Source organism: Triturus cristatus, chromosome 12, assembly GCF_964204655.1.
Source record: "Triturus cristatus chromosome 12, aTriCri1.1, whole genome shotgun sequence".
NCBI classification, from domain to species: Eukaryota; Metazoa; Chordata; class Amphibia; order Caudata; family Salamandridae; genus Triturus; species Triturus cristatus.
In genome coordinates, this window is record NC_140595.1 from 527321619 (window position 1) to 527342646 (window position 21028).

At 40.9% G+C, this 21028-nt stretch overlaps 1 protein-coding gene across 2 annotated transcripts in view; it reads right to left on the reverse strand.

The window, feature by feature from the left end:
* Positions 1–21028, reverse strand: part of CETP (cholesteryl ester transfer protein) — a 202509-nt gene that overhangs the window by 13022 nt on the left and 168459 nt on the right. For both annotated transcript variants that reach the window (XM_085637634.1, XM_085637633.1), the window contains exons 3-9: positions 20029–20160; positions 18737–18807; positions 16256–16343; positions 16080–16149; positions 10279–10339; positions 3828–3919; positions 1424–1603 (exon numbers count right to left, since the gene is read on the reverse strand). In XM_085637634.1, coding sequence (XP_085493760.1) covers positions 1424–1603; positions 3828–3919; positions 10279–10339; positions 16080–16149; positions 16256–16343; positions 18737–18807; positions 20029–20160 — 694 coding nt within the window. The remainder of the gene's footprint in view (positions 1–1423; positions 1604–3827; positions 3920–10278; positions 10340–16079; positions 16150–16255; positions 16344–18736; positions 18808–20028; positions 20161–21028) is intronic.

A 21028-nucleotide genomic window follows, 5' to 3' on the forward strand; every position in this document is an offset into this window, starting at 1 on the left:
CGGTGACGGATATCCCGTCTGCTGAAATATAAATTCCACAGAACTTAATGGGAAATCAGGTTCTAAAGCTGACAGTAACATAGATTGATCCAAAAAACACTATCCTAACACATCCACCTAAGAGGAAAATTTCAGTGAAGAGGATTATTATTAATGGTAATCGGTTGTCAGATGATTGTTCATCTTTTTACCTACACCCCTTTCTTAAATACCTCCAAAAATTAGTTTTAGAGCTCTAGATAGTCTCAGACGCATCTTAATATTTAAATGTTGACACTGCATGCCTTTATGGTTTTGTAATAATGCATCACTCATTTCCTGACTCCTTTTCCTAGGAAGATTTGGGCATGATTCCCAGGATGTCTTGTGTCCATGGACTAGCTTGCAGAGGAGGACAGAGCTCTCATGCAGCCCCCTATTCAAACAACCCACCAAAGTCTCATATCTGGCACAACACAGAATGCTCACGTACTTAATTTAGCCAATCCATAACATGCACACACACTCTCACAATAGACATTTCTCTGCCTCTAAGGTGGACCACACAGATTTATAATATTTTGTAGATTAAAAGTTTATTTATTTTATTGGATAAAGCTGCCCTCTGAGCAACTAAGGTATTATAATGGGGTAAATGATAGAATGTACAGAGGTAACTATATTTCTCTATGCTTTCTCCAGACTTCAGTCACAGATAGCACGAGACTTACTGGTCAGAATACACAACATATTATGAATCATTATTTAGCTATTGGACCAATTCTTTCATCACTTGCTGTGATCCACCAGCCTTGAGAAAGCCCTGGGCTAGCCACAAAAGGTAAAACGTGCTAACATTAAATAAGCTAATAGGATTACAATATAAAAGTGTGACCTTTATGTGGAAATTAATGGCTAGAGATGATTATAACCACATCGCAAGAGCCCATCCTACCTGGAGACTACAGTCTTGATGTCTACAAAAAAGTACAATGCTGGATAATTCACCATATTAATGGAGATTGAAGACCACTATTGAAACCAACCAATTGTCTGTTCTGTAAATCCAAATATATACTGTATTAGCGACTTCTACATATTAAAGCCAATCCCAGCTGTAGCACATTTATGCCCCACTACAACTCATTTTCTACTCAAAATCTGCCTATGCATAAAGTGCAGTAACCTCACGGTTTGTTCCCTTGATACTATGCATCACATATGCCTATGCAATAAAACTGGTTACAATCCTACTTTTGTATTTATTTCATTATATCTGCACAACTCTGAATATATCAATATGCATAAATAAATTACCATATTACATGATAAAACGGACAAAGGAATGTGTTTTATTTCATTACTAGTAAATTGCTACTCCTGGTGTGTATTATTTCCTCAAACTAGGAAAAGTACATTTGATAGTAAATCTTTGAAACTATACCTGAATATCTTCACCTGTGATGTTGAACACTAGTCGTTTGTCCAGGAATGCGGCCAGAGATAAAGAGTTTATGACCTGCTCAGAAAACCAAAATGAGAGCATTCTGGAATCTGACAGCAAAGATGGGGTGTAGTTGGACTCAGAGAAAACTGTGGTGCGATTGGGATACAGAAGAAGACCCTGAGGAGAAAAAAAGGTTTGTTTCAAAATCATCATTCCGAATGAACACTGTGAGTGCAACTAAGTGAACATTCCACTCAAAAAACACAAAACAATTGAGTGTGACAGAAAAGGGTAGGACCAGACCGACCGGTTTTAGTCCATAGTGTAGTCATTTCAGCTTCCTCTCAGATGAGCAGGGCTTTCAAGTAAAGCATTTTCAAATGTGCATTTTTATAAAGCTAAAGTAGAGTGGCCAATTGGTGACAATCAAGATGAGCGCCTGGCTAGGTGCACCCACCCAACAACATTTTAATATGTGTCAGATTTGACCAAGGACACGTTTCTGCGGCCCAAAAATCATTGGGAAGACCACAGTACAACGCACATAAGTGCGGGATCTAGAAATATCAATGTTGTGTCACAGCTCACTGGAGGTATGGGTGGTTGGTGTTTTAGGATAGAGCAATTTGAGGTGGTTAGAGGCCTGTGGGGCAGTCTGACACCCCATGCTCACTAATGAAAGTCAATTACATTTAAAGAAACATTTGTAAAAGAGGTGATCACAGAATAAAAAAAAGATAAGAAAGAAACATTCCTAAATGAGTTAAATGCCCCCGATTGAAATAACATATCGTCACACCAAGTAGCATGAAATGTTGTCTGAATTATTGTCATTACCAATAAAATCAGTACTTGCTGCATTCTGCCAATAAAGTTCACAATGGAGGCTCATGCATGTGCATTCTGGATGATATGTTCGAGTTGTAAATGTGTGTAATTCAAACCAAGAAACAACCCTTAAATGGCGCTTCCAAAACTCTCACAAAACACACAAACCTCCCAAAGCACTATGAATTAGCCACATTGACCTGTAAATTATCTACACAAACTGAATTGAATATACTGCACAATCAACATGAAAATGTTCCCAATGTCAACAGGAGGGCTCTACCCTCACTGGACATTCACAAAATAGAGCATAACAATGCATGGTTAAAGTATATCTTTACAAAGGAGAAACATAGGGGAGATTTACAAACATTTTGCGCTGGGTTAGCGTAACAAATGTGACGCTAATCAGCGCAAAATGTTTTATTTGCTATTTACTTCCCAGCGCAAAACTTGTTTTGCACTGGAAACCACCCACAAAGCAGCACAAGGCTCTGCATTGCGTTACTTAGCCCTGAGGGGGCAGTACATGGGTGGAACATGGGCGTTCCCTTGCAACCACCCATGCCTTTTGACGTAAAACCATATTTACAAAGATTTTTAGACATGGTTTTGCGCTAAAAGTTAACGCCCCTTCAAAGGAGGCGCTAACAGGAGAAATGATTTCATTTCTCCATGTTTTTCTCACTTTGCATGCGTGCTGCACTGTGCTTCACGCACACAAAGGGGGAAAAGCTTTCCATCTTGTTTAGGCATAGGATTTTGTACAGGAAGGGTACCCAAAAGCTAAACTAGACACATGCACACACCCTAGCACTATGGTGCTAAGGTGTGTGCATGGCGCACGGCCGCTGAAATCAGCGCCGGCGCAAGGGAAAGGGGAGCAGAGAGGCATATCTCTGAAGATCTGGTGATCTCCTGCTCCCTCCCTGTCACGCTATGCAGCGCAGCCTCGCGGGGGCTGTGCTGCATTCCGGGCTGTTTTGTAAACTCCCCCTTGATATTTCCAACCAATAGGTTTTACATCACACCAAAGTATCCTAAACCTGAATCCTTATTCAGAGTCAAATTTACCCTTTGGACCATGGACGACACTATGGTGCTGTGGAGTGGGGCTTCCTCAATTCTTAGCGTGTCTCAAAAGATCATGAAATGGCACCTCTAAGTTTGGTGTGGGTGCCTGCACCCCTCTTCAGACCCCTCCAGCTCCAGGCCCCTGTCCCCTACACATACTTCAATGATATATGAATTATCCAACAATGCAACAAACTGCGCTGGCTTATATACTCAAACGATGATTCCAACTCCCCTTTCTATTTAACGATCTAAAATCCTGCTGTGTTTGTGCACAATTGTGTCACTCATGGGGAGGGGCGCCTCAGTACCTCCAGGTACAAGAGGTGTCCTTCTAGGCACTAGCAATCAGATTCACTAACTGGGACATACTAAAACTGTGGGGGCGTAGAGACAGAACCCAGACTGTAGATCAAAAATATTTACTCAAAAACAAATATATATCACCCAATACACAACTACTGACCTGCGTGTGCCAGGACTTTCTAGAGAAACTCACCGTATGATGTGATTCCACATAGTTTGACTTTATTTGCGGAGATGAGGCCACTGAAATGTCCATTCCTATATCCCCAACACTGAGAAAATTTTCTGAAAGAAGAAAAATGTGCACACGCTTGTCAAACTTATAGGTGTGTGAGCCTCATGCATTCTTGTTTTCTTATCCCACAGAGTCCAAAGAGATGGCTGTGCTGTCCGAGTGCACATACATAGGTCTAGGGGGACGTTCATGGCAACAGACCCTGCAGTGACCGACTCAGCCTGTTGTGCCTATGGAGCAGAACTACCAATGGCCACGCGATACCTATGAGATACCTATGAATATTAGGAAGAGCTCTGCATATCAAAAATTAACGAGATGTATTTTCATGGTATTTTGGAATCTAGAAGACATAAAACGCATCCATCATATCACAAAATGTCTCAGCAAAATGATTAATATGCTCACTGTAGTCAATAATATATAATAATGAATTGGCCCGCTGCGGAAGATTTGTACAAACTATCCGGGGTGCCTCCCGACCTAGCCCTCGAACTGTCTAAACGCTGATACTGAGTTATTTTAAACAAAGCCTGCGAAAGAACATTCTCCCACACATTCGCAAAGCACAAGCACTTTACAAGAAAAATTGTACTAGCGAAAAGAATGGAAACCAAAGTAGTCTTGGTGATTTGAGGTAGCTAGTAGGGTGACATTCTCTTATGGGACCAGCCAAAGCGCAACGCCCAATTGCAAACATGATAAGAAGCCCCTAGTCAAACGCTGGAATTTAACTACTTCACTTTGCCAGATTTTTTTTTCTTTTTAGTTTTATTGTTATGCAATGGTTTTAATTATGCAAACAAATAAATACATTACAAATTAGTCAATAATATAATAAAAGGTTTAATGACATCACAAAAGGACTCAGGGACAACGACAGGGTGTGATTAAACAAAACAGTACACAATGACGAGGATGAATTTACGGCACAAAAGGTTTTAATTACATTTATTTTGTGTGCAGAGAGCTCAGTAAATTACAAACCGACTCCCCCCGACAGAGCTCAAGGACTACATGTTAGGGATCCACTACATAACAAAGAGAAATAATGTCAACACTATAGCCTTATAGCCAGCTGCTCAGGGTTAAACCGGTTGTTAAAGGCTCTGAGTTATAGGCGAGGGCCTAGAACGAGAGTGAGGGCCTTTAAAAACAGAAATAGCCTGAGGCATAAGGTTGTTAGAACATTTGACCCACTAAGGGTCGAATGTTCTAAATTAAAAAGGGAGAAACATAAAGACAAACATTGGAATGTGGGGGATCCAGGCTTTTAGCAGACATTATAAGCCCGGAGCTACTCCATTGTCTTCAATGGAGCTCTAAATATTCCAATGATCAAACTCCTTAGAGCCCAACATAGTGGGCTCTACCGGCCATTGAAGGCCCATTCCAGCATTGAAGGCCAAAGCCGAAGGCGAGAGGGTCTTTAACAAGGGAGCAACCCTTTAATGGCTGGTAGAGGCCGCTATGGCGGGCTCTAAGGCTATTAGAACATTCCGCCCCTAGTGGGCAGAATGTTCTAATTTGTAAAACAAAAGCCTCATGGAGCCGGAGTGGGCTTAACTCCCCTCGGGCTACGTGAGGCCTTTATTTACGGCAACAGCTGTGAACAACCATTGGAATGTTGCTGCTCCAGGCTTCTACCGGCCATTAGAAGCACGGAGCACTCTGTTGTCTTCAATGGAGCGCTCTACATTCCAATGTTAAGTGGCATGATTATTTGCTCAAGGAGTTCAGTGACATTGTAAAAGACTCTATACCAACTACAGGGCTCAAGGACATCATGAAAAAGTTCAGTACGTAACATATAGGTTCCATTACATCTCAAAATGAAATGATTCAGTGACACGATTGATGAGCTTGTAGGGCTCAATGATTCAGCAGAAAATGAATCAACAACAGGGATTTGGCTCGAGAACATCAAGGAGGCCTCAGTAGCATGATAAAGAGGTTCAATGATGTCACGAAAGGACTCCTTGGCATGATGTGTGCGCTCATAGAGGAAAGGCAATAGCAACGGAAGGGTCTATGGATATCATTAAGGTGCTCAATGACGTGCCATCTTGAAAATATTCATTGACATCATGGAGTTCAGTGGAACCGCAAAACAGGCAAAGAAATAAAAAAAAATGGCTCAATGAAATCCTAAAAAGCACAATTCTTTTACACAAACTTTTCCTGGATCTATATTTTATTTCACATTTTCAGGGTTTTTTTCTCGTTTCTATTTGCATCAAAACTCTTTGATTTATTTTTAGCAGCTAAAGATAGTGACACAAAAACAGCCAGCATTTAAAAAGAACCACTTTTAGAGTTGTAGGGTCCAGAGATAACAGTTCTGGCAGTAGGATGGTAGTTTTGCTTAGGCACAGAATACTCTCCAGGGTATGAAGAAGCAGGAGAGATAGAGTTCATGGGATCAGAAATAGGACTTTAGTAGGCATAAATATGGGCTCCCATATATCTGGTATCTCTGTGCTCAGCATGAATATCACTAAACAGGATAAGGCAGTTCAATGGGCAGGTGGGGAGGTACTGGCCCAGAGGCGGCTTCCTCATCCACTATAGTAAGTGACTGGCCAATGTGTAATTTAATATTCACTAGGAATAATGGCTGATCTTTTTTTCCCAGTAACACCCCATCCTCCATGGCACACATTTCATGTTGAACTCTCCGTAGGGCCTGGAAGGTTAGCTGTATTTCAATTTCATGGTATTACCTTTCCATAAAAGGTTTACATAAGTTAGACCTGGCATCAGTGAGAGCAGTCTAGAGGCATTCATCATGAAGGGTGGCTTCTTTGATTTCTTACAGGTTAATTTGCCTTTTCTAAATTGCACCCAAATTGCACCCAACACTTGAAAAGAACTCCCTCAGCACATCAGAGTGTCCTCCTCACTTCTTCAGTTCCACAAGAAAGTGAAGATCTGACAATGCGAATCACCATGGGGGGACCTCTTGCCTTAATGGTGCTCCAGCACCTGGATACCCTCACGGGTGATTAGTGCGCTGTATAAACCAGCATAATATAACACATAACATAACATACCATGCTCCTTGTGTTACAGGTCGCACATGTTCTTGTATGTGAGATGTCTCATGATTCTCTACTGCTGTTAAGGGCTAGGAATGTTGAAACTGTTAGTTGGCATGGTTGTTGATTCCTGGACGATAGGGAAGAGCTAAATAGTACAGATGTAGTTGGAGAGCCCAGGTTTAGGTCTAGCAATAGCCAAGACCTTTTGATTTTACTAAATATGTATAATATTCTTATATATAATATAGGGGCTTTCCGCCACCTCTCTTCATCCATTGGTCTGTTGTTGTGTCTTTCACATTTTGCTTCCGCCCACTACATCATATAGCATAGGGAAGTAGGTCAGCCTACTTAAGGCACTGTTTAACTTTTCTTTCTTTCTTTCTTTCTTTCTTTCTTTCTTTCTCAAAGGCTTGCACCCAATGCCAGACTGATTTACTTTTTTTTTAAATCTGTGCTACCAAGACCTTTTAATTTTACTAAAATTATGTGTATAACATAGTTACTTATAGGGGGTTCAGCTATACTTCACTCGGTTATGGTTGGTGTCAGTCACATATTAAGTTCACCCACGCCAGCATGCCTTTAAGGGGCAGTGCATCAGTCCACTTCAGCTATTTGCTGACTTCACTGCGAGTTACGGCATGCCATTCTTTCACAAGGAACTCACCCACAAAGTTGTTCCTTTCAATGAGTACTATGGTAATGCCTTTTTTGCACCAAAAAACCTTTTGGATCTGTAGCAAATGATTTGTTTTTCAGATTGATGAGGAACCAGCAAATTCCCAAACAATAACGTTTTGCAAAAACCATGATAAAACAAAACAAGAATTGTCAAATGGCTGGCAGCCAGCGCCAGGCCTATTGGTTTTGCCAGTGTTTGTTTCTATTGTAGGTGGGGGGTGCAGTGGTGTCTCCTGGACGAGATGTTTCATTGGTTTGTGATCTGTGGTGAGCCTGAATGGATGGCAAGATAAATAGTTGAGGAAATGGTGGCATTCCCTCTTGATATCTAGGGTTTATTTTTCATTCTGGTAGTACCAAGACACTGCTTTTGCGAGCTTTTTAGCTGGTTCATTGCACCTATTGCCAGTCAAGGTTAATTATTGTACAAAGTGTTATCTCCCAATTTTTCACGGAAGACTTTTTATAAATACTTTGTCCCTTCATTGGAGTCAATGATCATGTGATGACAATTTCTGTTTTGCAGTCAGGAATGGAAGTGTGAGTGAGGTTGGTTTATTAGTTTGGTGAAAAGTGTGGTTCAGGTGGCCTTGAAGAGTTAGCTGTGCTGTGGGCCAAAAGAAAGAATAAAATGCTGCAGGAACCATGCAACGCATTGTCACTCTTTCAGGCTGAAGAACAAACAGGAACAGTTTTGATAAGAAGAGAAATCAGTAAGGCCAAATGTGGAGACAGATGCATCTCCCACATGGCTGCCAAACTGTGGAACACCTTACCTTCCTCTCTTAGATTGCAACCCAATAGACTTTCTTTCAGGACGTCGCTTAAAACCTGGCTCTTTTCTTCTAAACCAATGTAGCTTTCTCCCTGGCCAGATTCTCGGAAGCATCGCTTTTAACGCCAAGACGCCTCGGCATACGTTGCGCTTTACAAATATGATCATGTAATAATTTTTAGCATGGAAATTGTTCCTCTTTTACTTTGGTACATTTTAGTAGTACTTTACAGAGCTCTGATATACTCTTGGAGTATTTTCAACTGGTATTTCATGTTTTACATATAAATACCAACCAAGTTGTATAATAGCAAGTGGCAACCTTTTTCACAAGAGAGATTTTTAAGGTCCTGGCCACAGGTTTAGCTGTCTGCAGGCTACACCTGTTGTTTCCAATGTACATAATGTGGGCTTTGGGTCATATCCTTGCTCATGATTGGATAGCTTTGTTATCTGTCTCACTTCTCTGCTGTTGATTCGATGGTTTTTTGCCTATTGTTGTATTTTTGCAGCACAGGAGCATTTTAGTCTTACATTGTCTCGAGTGGAAGAGTTGTAACCTTCCCGTACTTAGTTATGGGTATTTTTTCTTTTTTATTTCCCTCTCAGCACTCCATGGAAGTGCATGAGTTTTCTTGCTCGCTCCCCAATGCGCTGCATTACCCCTCTCGCCCCCTTTCCCTTCCAAGCTTGTACGCTGCTTTTCCTGCCAATTCTCCTTCAGCTCATTTTTTTTAAAATCTTTTTTTTTTAAACGCCATTTCCCCTCACCCTGGCCTGCTTCTCTGTTTCCCCCCCTCTTGCTGTTGACGCTAAACAGCATTTACTTTCACTCATCCCCTGCCCACTCTCTGATGTTGCTTCCCCACCCCTGCGTGTTACGCCCCCTATTTAAAAAAAAAAAATGCATATTTATTTATTTACTTTTTGGAGGGCTTGGCAAATACAATTTGCTGCAAGGTTGTCCCTTTCCTAATAAGCCCTTTTGTTCACATTATATATATATTTTTAAAATTTTACTGCTCCAAGATGGATGTCCACCATCTTGGATTCGTAAATAAAAAAATAAAAAAATGGTAGCTGCATTATAACACAAGAGCATGCAAGCGACAAGACACCTGCACACTAGTTATGTCATGATACACGTCTCTCAATGCATGCACACACATGCATTGTGATGCATTCGTTTGCATGCGTCTTGACCGATGGTGGTTTTCTTTGAACGGGTTTCCTTCAATAAGAAGCCTATTTCAAATGGAAAATGGTATGAAAGGAGTAAATCAGTAAAACAATGAGATTTGTATAATGTACAATGTATAAGGATGTAGAAACATACTTCAAAACTGTTGGAGAATCATTACATGATGATCTGTCTAACCTATAGAGAAATACACAATGGTTCAATAGAGATACTCCTATGGGGATTGGATGGGATAATGTTTATGTTGTTGTGATTTGCACTAAACTGGAAAAAAATAACTAAACATTTAAAAAAAGAAATCTATTCCAAGATTGCCAGACATGCATATAGACGAGTCTTAACACAGGTGCTTGCATCACACTGCAAATAAGCATTACGTAGGACAACAGGTCAGTGTTTTAAAGCTGATACCTAGCGGCTTTGCCAATCCTTGTTTACATGTGTTCATCAAACTATAAATGTTAACATTTGAGACTGAACTAGCTTAAAATGTTCTTTCTTCATTGTTGAGCAGCAGATATTATTTGAGCATATGCGTTAAATTGACATGCGCGCTATAGGTTTGAGACTTTTTACATGCAAAAGTAAGTTCAAGGAAGAATCATTCACTGCTGCTAAAACATGAAAACATGTACATAACAATAAGGTACAGTGTCAATGATAAATATTCAGAACATTATGTATATTTGTCCCCAAATCATACTTTACCTGCTCTGTCTTGAATGAAGTTGGCTAGTAAGTTTGAAACACTGTTAATTTCCTTGCAAACCTGAAATAGGAGTAAACGTTGTAAATGTCAGTAGTTACTAACCAACATGTGGCAAACACACATGCCTTCAGTGCAAATGCTGCACTGGTCCTAATCCAATATCATCATGGCCCGTAAATGAGGAAAAAAATAATGAGATGCCTTGTAAAAGATTAAAGTCCAAAATGACTCTACTTTGACCTCAAAATCACTATATGTATATCAGTATATGTCAGAAAACTTAAAGTAATTGGGTGTGTTGTTACATGATATGACACTTGTCAAGTATGACAAAAACAACAATTGATTGACAGAATGCAGAACAATGTCATACATTCACCCCAGTACAGAGATCTGGGCCTAAATCCATTGTTTTTTTGCTCACCATGCCATTCCAGTTTGAACCCAGCCATATGCAAATCAGTCTTAACCCTGTGCCTCATGGGAACAGTCCAGCCCGAACTGCCAAGCCAGGTCCTTCCTGGACTGGAAACAAGCATCCTAGGACTGGTTTCGGGGTTTCACCCCTCTTCAGCCAGGATAGCTTGACTCCAGTGGCATGGAGAGCACAGGACACATGGCTGGGCATACCCGTCCCACTCGGGGTGACAAATGCAAAAACAACAATTGATGGACAGAATGCAGAACAATATCATACATTCACCCCAGTACAGAAATATGGGCCTAAATCCATAGTTTTTTTGCTCACCAGGCCATTCCAGTTTGAACCCCGAAACCGGTCCTAGGATGCTTGTTTCCAGTCCAGGGAGGACCTGGCTTGGCAGTTCGGGCTTGACTGTTCCCATGAGGAACAGGATCAAGACTGATTTGCATATTGCCAGGTCTAAACTGGGGTGGCATGGTAAGCAAAATAATGATGGATTTAACCGAGAACTCTTGACTGGGGGTGAATATTTTGATTTGTTCTGCATTCCGTCCATCAATTGTGTGTCTTTTGCTTTCTCGCTCTAAGTGCACCAGGTATGCCCAGACGTGGGTCCTGGGCTCACTGTGCCACTGGAATCAAGCTATCTTGGCTGATGAGGGGTGAAACCCTGCAACCGGTCCAAGGCAGCTTGTTTCCGGTCCAGGGAGGACCTGGCCTGGCAGTTCGGGCTGGACTGTTCCCATGAGGCACAGGGTCAAGACTGATTTGCATATGGCCAGTTCTAAACTGGGGTGGCATGGTGAGCAAAAGAATGATGGATTTAACCCAGATCTCTTGACTGGGGGTGAATATTTTGACATGTCAAGTATGGACATGATTGGGTGACCGTCAATGGACATCAATTAAGGCTAGCTAGGATAGCAGGTGCTACCTCTGGGTTGACCTTTGGTAACCCTCACACTGCAGACTTAGAAGCAGTAAATAACAAGGAGCTCAAAGAACCTTAAAATGGCTTGCACCCCTCAATCTTGCTTTAGCTCCTCTGCAATGAATAAGAGGTTGTACAGAAGGAGAAGAGGTCAACTCGGTGATGTCATTGATGGCCAGAGGGTTCACGGTATCACACCAGCTACCTCTAATGATTTGGGAACTCATTACATATCCTCCCTCAAGCTTGGAGAAATAATGCAAAGTCTTGTGCAGAGCTTAGTCAAAATAGTAGTAGACACACAGCACCCTGCCCACATCTTATGATAAAAACTTTCTAATTGATTTCCAGTCACGGTTCCATATTAAGCATATAACTGAGACCACCTCATGACCTTCAGGGTAAACTTCATGCTTCACTGGAGCGGCTCTAGACCTACACATTTATCCTCCTGGATCTCTCAGTGGTGTTTCACAGAGTTTGAAAAAATAATTGTTATCTTTTTCAGACCAACAAGCTACAATCAACAAAATGTTCAGTCTTTAGGCATCATCTGCACAATGATAACAACCTGGAGAAGATCAGAAGAAAGTCATGCTTATGAGCTTAGATCTTCTCCAATGACATTGTACATATTTCCTATGCCCTCCTACCCATATAAAGAGTTGCACCAAATGAATCTGAAGGATGACGCTGCAGCCTAGGGTCAGTGTGCAATAAGCAGCAATATCTTTTAATCTACTTACAAGGTGTTCTGCTGTCCAAGGATTGTATGGTCCACTAGCTATCTATAGAGATCCACCATGAGAATCTCCAGAATGTTCTAAGAGTATGGAGCCCCGAGTCCCGTTTGTGGCTCGCAGTGAACTGAATTTGGCAGAGGCCCACCATTGATCACATTGCTACCAGCTCTCAAATCAGATGACAGCAGTCAAAAGAATAGAACAATATGCCAATGATCTAATTGTACCCATTCCAGAGGTAGAGAGTGCAGTATTTTACGTGACATGGGAAGTGAGACAGTTTGGGGAATTTTCTGAGTATAAGGTTAATGAAGCTAAATCAGAAATAATGAGCTGGAACTTTGTTTGGGAGGGAGCTGAGCACAACAAAGAAATAAGATATCTGGAAGTAAGGATTGTACAGAATCTTGAGGACATTATGAAGGCCAATTTGAAGAGAGTCATTAATGAGGTAGACAGGCTACTGAAAAAATTGAGGAATCGATCACTCACTACATATGCGCATGTAAATCTGGTAAAAATGTCCATTCTTCCAAGATTCACCTTTTTATTCGATAATATCTTACTGAGTTTTAATAGAAAGGAGCTGGGGAAGTTTCAAGGGAAGATCACCTCATTTATCTGGGCACGTAAAGCCATACGGCTGTCTTGGAAAAAAGCTCAGGAAAAGGCTGGGAAAAGGGGGCCTGGCACCACTCGACATTCAAACATTCAGCAGTACTGCTAGGTGCTCCAGCTGAAAAACTGCAAGGCGCTCCTTCTCCACCCAGATGAGTCTTCAATAGGGATTATGTATAGAGCCATGCTACTAGGCCTGCTAGAAGAGGGATTCGCAATCAGGTTTGGTGCACCAAAGTTCTTGAAAAAAGTACAGTTGAAGTGCCTACGTTCAACTGCTAGCCTATGGTTTGAGATCAGATCCTTCCTGGAAAGTTATCACCAATACAGGACTCCCCAGGAATGCCAAAGTGTATGGAAGACCGTTTAGCGAGACCCCTTTCAAGAGTGTGGTGTAATCAAATGGGGGCAGTTAATGGAGGAAGGAAAGGCATTACTGTGCGACACCTGGGAGAGGATCACTAAGGAGACGTTGTCAAGGTTCAAATACTATAAGATGACCGCCTGTCGGGGAGTCCAGTTGTAGACACTTTTGGGGACCCACATAATGGAGGAGGAAATGCAGGATTCTAACATAGAGAAGAAGGAGGTTCCCCTGTGGAATCAGCACTTGTTAGACGCAACAGAGGGGAACATGCAACTAGCTAATCATGCTTGGGATGTATGGTTGCCGGATGCAGATTTGGAGAAGTTATGGAAGTATTGATTAACTTACTTTAGTGGGTAGTGAAATCTGCATCTTTAAAATGGAACCACTTTTTCACTCTTCACAGATCCTTTGGTCCCCATGGAAGCTGGCCAAAATCAGGAAGAGTAACTATGACAGCAGTAATAGAGGTGGAGTTCAGGGTGCAGACGATATACATATATTTGCCAGCTGCCCCGCTTTGGAAGATTTTTGGCTGAGAGTGGGTAAAACTATATCAGACCTCCTGGGAGTAGCAGTGGAGGTAAGCCCCATCACAATTGTATTTGGTATATCATGAAAAGATGGAGATGTGGAAAAGATGGCATAAACTCAATCTAAATTGATATTCATCTGGCGAGGAGAGAAGTTTGTAAGAAATTGTTTCAATCTGAACCGATCACCTGGCATGAGTGGTAGAAGCGCACTTGGAGTTGGAGGTGCACACTTATTTTGGGAACCAGCTGATACCTGGTAACTAGTACAGGATCATCTCAACGATTAGACCTCCTAAGTCAGTAACAGCAGGATGAATCATTTGGAGCCGTAACCTACATTACTGACTGTCTCGGAGCACAGCACTTAGGGCAGTCACATTTATGCGATTGTGCTCTTTGAGGTGAAATGAGGACTAAAAATGAATACAGATGTATGTATGAGGTATATCTAGTAATACAAATATGATTCGTTTTTTAATGTTTAAGTTAAAAGTATAAGGAAACTGAAAAGACATAAGGGTACTTGAAGTTTAGATAATTCGACGCCAATTTTAGAAAATGTCATTATTTTAACTTTAATTTTTTGTTGTTTTTGGTTATACTTTTTCTGATTTAGATTACAAAACTGGAGTTGTGATTTCTCATGTCTAGACTAGTGAAGAAGGTTTTCTAAGAAAACAAAAACCATTAAAGTTTGCATTGTATATCTTTCTCATTTTATGTATTGTGTGCTGTTCAAGAAATTCATTTAAACTGTTTTAAATGTGCCACATATTCTTTGTTGTGAGAGAATTTCATTTTTGTTTGTTTTTATGGTTTAAGTTTTTAAGGAATTTATTCTTCCAATGTTTAGTATAGATGTTCAGTGTTTTTGCTTTTGTGTTTTTCAATGTTTTCCTTTCACGTCTTATTTTCTAGGTATGTCAACAGACTCAGCCAATAGCTTAACAGGTAGTAAATCATCTGCAAGGGATTACATTATGGCAGATCTTGCTAGTAACCGGAAATAACTCTTTAATGAGCTGTATGGTAGTACAAAAGGTGCAGGAAAGATAAACGGATTCTGTCCGTGTTTAATGTATGTGAAGCTACTTATTATTTATTATGCAAAAGTATTGGAACTTGTGGTCACTTGCTGTCTGCCACGAATACACTAATGATTCATGTAATCCATTTATCTGGGGCTTCCTAATTTCCAAACAATATGGGGAGGAGGCACTATGATTTTTTTTTAAGTAAAATGTTTCACCTAAGTTCAGTAACTAGACTAGCACAATGAACTGGAACTCTTATATGTCAGTCTAACTTACAAGAACTGAAGGGGTTTATATAGTCTTATTTCAATATAATTTGAATCTGGTATATGTAAATTAAAAGAAGAATATCAAATATTGCATATACAAATTTGTCAAGGTATCATGTTTCAGTAGTTGTACAGTATAACATTTGGTTTCTTCTATATTTACAAATGAAGTAGTGCGCTATCATTTTTTAGTACTCGAGCTGGAGAGTTAAAGTATTGCAGTTGTCTTGATGATGTACCATCGAAGGACTCAACTTCACATCAACATCACCATAGTTTTATTCGATACTCATTAGAACTAAGACATCATAATGTTTTGTATATGCACTGTTAAAATAAGATATCACTTTTGTAGTAGACTTACCATTACAACAAATTATGTTCTAGTAATATATTGTCACAGATACATGTAGAAAGGAAGTCTTGTGCCATAGTTTTCTAGTGTACTAAGATATGTACCATGGCAGTACATCACAATGATGTCCTATTAGATTACAATCATAGCAGCACTAGAACGTTATAGTTTATGTGTGGTTGCACTGATGAAGTCAGAAATCACTACTCTAATAGGTTTACTAAAGAGTACAGTCAAAGGATGATGTGCAATCAGACTATGGGTCAAAGTTTTCTAATAAATGTACAGTGGCTTTTTCATGTAGACATACAGTAAAACATAGTACCATGGTATTCTTGAGAGTGTAAAGTAGGAATGTAATATGTGATTTTCTAAAACATATACAGTGGAAGTTCAGTAATGTGTAGTTTGAACAGATGCAGAATGAAAATATAGCTTTAGAAAGGTATTGCAGGTGTACAATAGATGCATGGAGACTATATATTTCTAGGGAATTTATAGTTTTATAGTTTCAATTTCTTACCTGGCTTTTAAGTACAAGTTTTAGTGTGAATGAGATAAATGTGGTAAAAAGTTGCTTTATCCATCCAGGCCTGTAAACAAATTATAAAAGAAAGGAATCATAAATGTACACTATATCAGCAACTTCAACTTGTAATGTATTTGAAAATGCCAGTATTGCTTCACAAAAACACTTACTGTCTGTCGCCATAGAGATGCAGTTCTAGTTTGTGGAAGGTCAGATAGCAGTCTGAAGTATCAGCAGCTACTCTGGTATTTTCACATGCTATGAAGACACAAAAATGGCAGAAATAGAATTGCTGCAGGACTATTTAATACCTAGTTCTGTATTCATAGCCCATCACCCAGACCTACAGCACAGCATGCTAAGGCGATTACATGTTATATTTCATCACCTGAATGCAGTGTTGAACTTTGAAAAACCAATCAAGCACTGATCTTAATCCCTTTCTTGTGTTACCTCTAGTGGTCTCATATATGTCTCATTAACCACAGCCACATACAAAGTAACATTTCTTGGGACAATCAGTTACTTTCACAGGTGCTAGCCTGAGCACATGACAGATAATGTTCATCAAATTCCAACATTTGGTGGAAAGTACTATTGACATCCTATTCAGGCTGCAGACTCTTACCAGTGGAAATACTCTGACACACAATATGTGGGTATACTACACTCAAGGATTGGAAAGAGGGCCTTCATGGCCCTCTTGTGCCATATTAAGCAGTGCCCATTGGCTATGGGCAGTGCCTAATATGACACAGGAGGGACCAGTAAATAATTTGGACTGGCAAGTATGATCACGATTAGAAGATGTCTTGATTTGCATTCAGATGAGATTGATTATGATCATGTGCTGCTGTTTAATGGTAATCAGCAATTGGTTTATTGTGGATTGTTGTGATTTCTTCCTTGTAGGATATGACTGCTATTGTTCCTGAAGAAGGGGCTTCCTCCCGAAACGCGTTGAGCATTGTACCGGGTACGACATGAAATAACATAAAGAAAATAATACAGATATTTTGCAGATAGCACATTGAAAGTTGCTTTGTGTATTTGCACTGGTAAGAGTCTGATTTGATGGTTAATATTATAACCCAATAAATCTCTAAAATGGTTGGGCCCCCAAGGAATCAACGACTATAAGAAAGGGTCTCTCAGACCTCTTAAAGCAGAAATCTATTGCACAGCAAAAGCTCTAACAGCCTTCAATTCCAAAAACTGGGGTGGTGGATCCAACGTATACCTTTGTTTTAAGACTCCTTCATCTTAATTTGTGCAACAGTGTACACATAGAGCTGAGCCTGCACACATTGCATGGGGTCTACGGGCATTAATTAGGGCTCGACAGGTTGTGCTCTTGCCTTGCACTTTGGTACCACAGGCACTGATCCTGTTCCTCCAGACTCCCTTGGTCATAGAGGTACTACAGTAAGGCAAAGTAAAGAAGGCTCTAATAGCACTGTGTATTTTCTGTAGTTTTTATGCATTCTGCTTCCCCTAACCCCACAGCAGCATTCAGGGGGCTGTTGAGGGTCTACAGTTGGGAAAGGAAGTCAACCCTGTGATGTTCTCACGTGTAGGATATCACTTCTGCTACCCTTGTATTTTGCTGAATTGATCTCCATGGTGAATTTCAGGCACAGCTGAGAGCTTTAGTGATCTGTGACTCTCCATGAGGTGGGCTTGTTTTGGATAACCAGTCCCAGCAGTGGGTAAAACTACGGTATCAGAGCACTACTTAGAGGGCTAACAGATAGTTTGCAAGGATGACCCTGCGCAATGAGCACAGAGCTGTGCCAGCAACACAAATAGCAAAAAAGGCCTGCATGTCCTTTGTGGCTCAAGATGGCAGGCGATGCAACTCTTTTTCCTTAAGTAGAGATGGATCACAATGTGTCTGTGGATGTGGCTTGCACTTCATGGAATAGACAGGTGTGTGTCAAAGGGGCACCAAATACCTCTTACAAGTTTTTGGGAAGTTTTATAAGGTGCTCTAACAGTTCATTTAGGTTGGCCACCTAAAAGGCATGTAAAGAATTTGGGTCAACTGGAATCACCTGAGGGGGAAGACGGAAGTCCTTTGCATATGTTAGTCTTTTTTGGCCAAACTCTAATAACCCAGATGAAATGAGCGATGGTCAGCTTCCAGATCGCCAGTAGTTAGATGGGAAGCTCTGCAACCACTTGGTTGCTTCTAAAAGCTTGGAAATATAACCATGAAGGAGTAAATGCCCTTCCAGGGAGGTAAGAACACCTTCAAATTGGCGGGGTGTGGGTGTAAGGGTTTTCGCTGAGGGAAAATCATGCTTCCCGTTGAGAAAAACAAAAATGGGCAATTGCACAAGTGCTTGGGCTCTTCCCCATGCACAGTTATGCACTATTTATAACTATGCACAGGGACCTGCCTCTACATAGGCACAAGTGGAGTCCACAAATATGTCCAGGAGCATGACTGTAACTCTGAAGCCGTAGCAGGTTTCCAGGAATAATCTAGACATTTTTGTGAATTCTAAAAATTCCAAAGTATCCTCACATGCAAAATCGAGCCAAATTATTCAACTTATGGTTATATAGCTGAGTAACAATACAGTTCTGAGTTTAAGGGGTAATTTTAAGCTTTTCTTAAAAGTGTGAATGATATTACACAGACTTACTCAGTTTTGTGTCTATCTGGAGATCAATTGCCGACTCAATTTCAAAATCAATGGAATGACCAATATTCCCACTGTAAGCAAACATTATAAAGAAGTATTAAATCACAGAACACTCAAATATACAAACACATGATCTCTCAATGTAAAGATTATGGTCATTTAGGGCCTTATTTAGAATTTGACGGACAGTACTCTGTCAGAGTGAGGGAGGACGCTACCTCTGCCATCCTGATGGATTGCCATCCATCAAATTTAGATGTGACCGCCACCCAGCCGTCATCTCTGTACATTGAAAGGGACTGCTGTCTTATTGGTTGCTTTTAATGTGCAAAAGGTTTGGTGGACAGACACCATCAGTTTTAGAAGCCGTCCACCAAACTTTTACCATTTTTTGTTTTACAAAAACAAATATCCAAAACAGGTGTTGTTTCAGAAAAACAAAAAAACGAATGACCCTGACACCCTTGGAGTTTTCTCCCGGGGTGTGGTGCTCATTATGTTTTTTACCGGTCCCTCAGCCCTAGGTTTTTCCTTTGGTGATGGACAGAAAAAACACAGGCTTTTCACCGTCCACCCAAAATGGAGGGATGGTGTAATGTCCTTCCTCTGAAGGCTCCTACTTCGTCGAGCCGTCAAGAGGAAGTTTTCCATCGACCGAGCCAACGAGGGCTCAGTCAATGGAAAAGGTAAGGCCATTGTAACATATGTGTCGGGAGTGACTCCTACATCTGACATGACTATACCTCAGACCTTCTCAGGGATGGCAGTGAGCTGAGAACATTTTTGTGAATTCCCACTAACTCACTGGGTATGCACACATTTTCCAGGGAAACCCCTGAACTGGATCTCCCGCACACTGGCCCGTAGGGGCAGATTTACTCCCATATTACACCATGAAACTCCCCGCATGCCCCAATTTTATGAGTGCCTTTCCAGTACCCACATTGGGTTTGGCCACAAATCTATCATGGATCAAAGGCTAAAAAAATGCAGTTGCAAGATATTTCCCCTAAGTGCCCTCCTCCATGCTACTGGGGGGGGGGAAGGAAAACCCTGCCTCCATCGTGGTAATGGTTTAATGCAGCAGACTTTCATCCGCCAATGTGGCACTGTTTTTTCATCCACCCCACCAAAGTCTAAATCAGGCCCTAATATGTTTCAAATTCATATTATATAATATTTGAAAGTATGATACAGCTGCCCTGCTGTTACAACTTCCATAATGCTTCTGATCTTAACATGCATTGAAAGTAATGAGTTTAATGTATCCATATTAGGTTTGATACGCTTACAAGTAGGTTCCGTAGCCGTAGTTCAGGGTGCCCTTGAACGACGCACTGACATTTTGGACCAAGATGTCGATGGCATCATCTTCCTTCAAGTCCACTTTGCTGTCTTCAATTGTCAAGTCATTGATCTGAATGCTGCAAAAGAGAAGGACAAGATCAGACTAGAACTCTGGGCTCTAGAATGTGTACAGAAGTGGGGGAATCATTTAGGCCAAAGACAAAATGTGCCTTATACCCATGATCAGGGCTTTAAGTGGGGGGGTCTGTGGGGGTCTGAGCACCGGCAGTTTTTTTGGGGGGGCCTCAAAAGGGGTCTCTATGGGGCTCTATTTTGGGGCCTCAAAGGTAGTCCGTTTTTTTTTTCCTGGACTGCTGTGAGAGCGTGCACATCCGCGCATGTTCATTTTCCTCACTGATTAGTGGAGGTCACGGCATGACGTCCACGGCATGACAACATGACGTCATGCCAGGTGTCATCAGTGATGTCACTGACCATGTCATGAGTGATGTAATATGTGACGTCATCAGCAGTGCATTGCGGGCTTGCGAGTTATAGTTAGCTGAACTAACTATAACGGGGGAATTTCAATGGTTTTGTACGAGTGAAAAGTCCAGCTAACTATAACACCCCTGAAACCTATGGTTTCTTCAGTGGATTTCTAAGGTTTTTAAATGCTAATTCCTAACTATAACGTGCCTGAAACCTATGTTTTTTTCAGTGAATTTCAAAGGTTTTTTAAATGCTAATTTCTAACTATGCCTACAGAGATAGGACATGTGAAGAAAGAAGAAAAAACGCACAGAAAGAAAAAAAAGAAATGGAGAAAGAAGCAACAGAAGTCCTCAAAGACGAAGAAAAGTGCAGGAAGAAAGATAACGTGCAGAAAGAACAAACAGAAGAGCAGAAAGAAGCCTTGTTGCAAAATCATCTTGTACCCTCAACTTTTTAAGATGGATACTGGTGGTAACTGACTCTGACTAACCAGTCCTAGAGCCAGTGCTA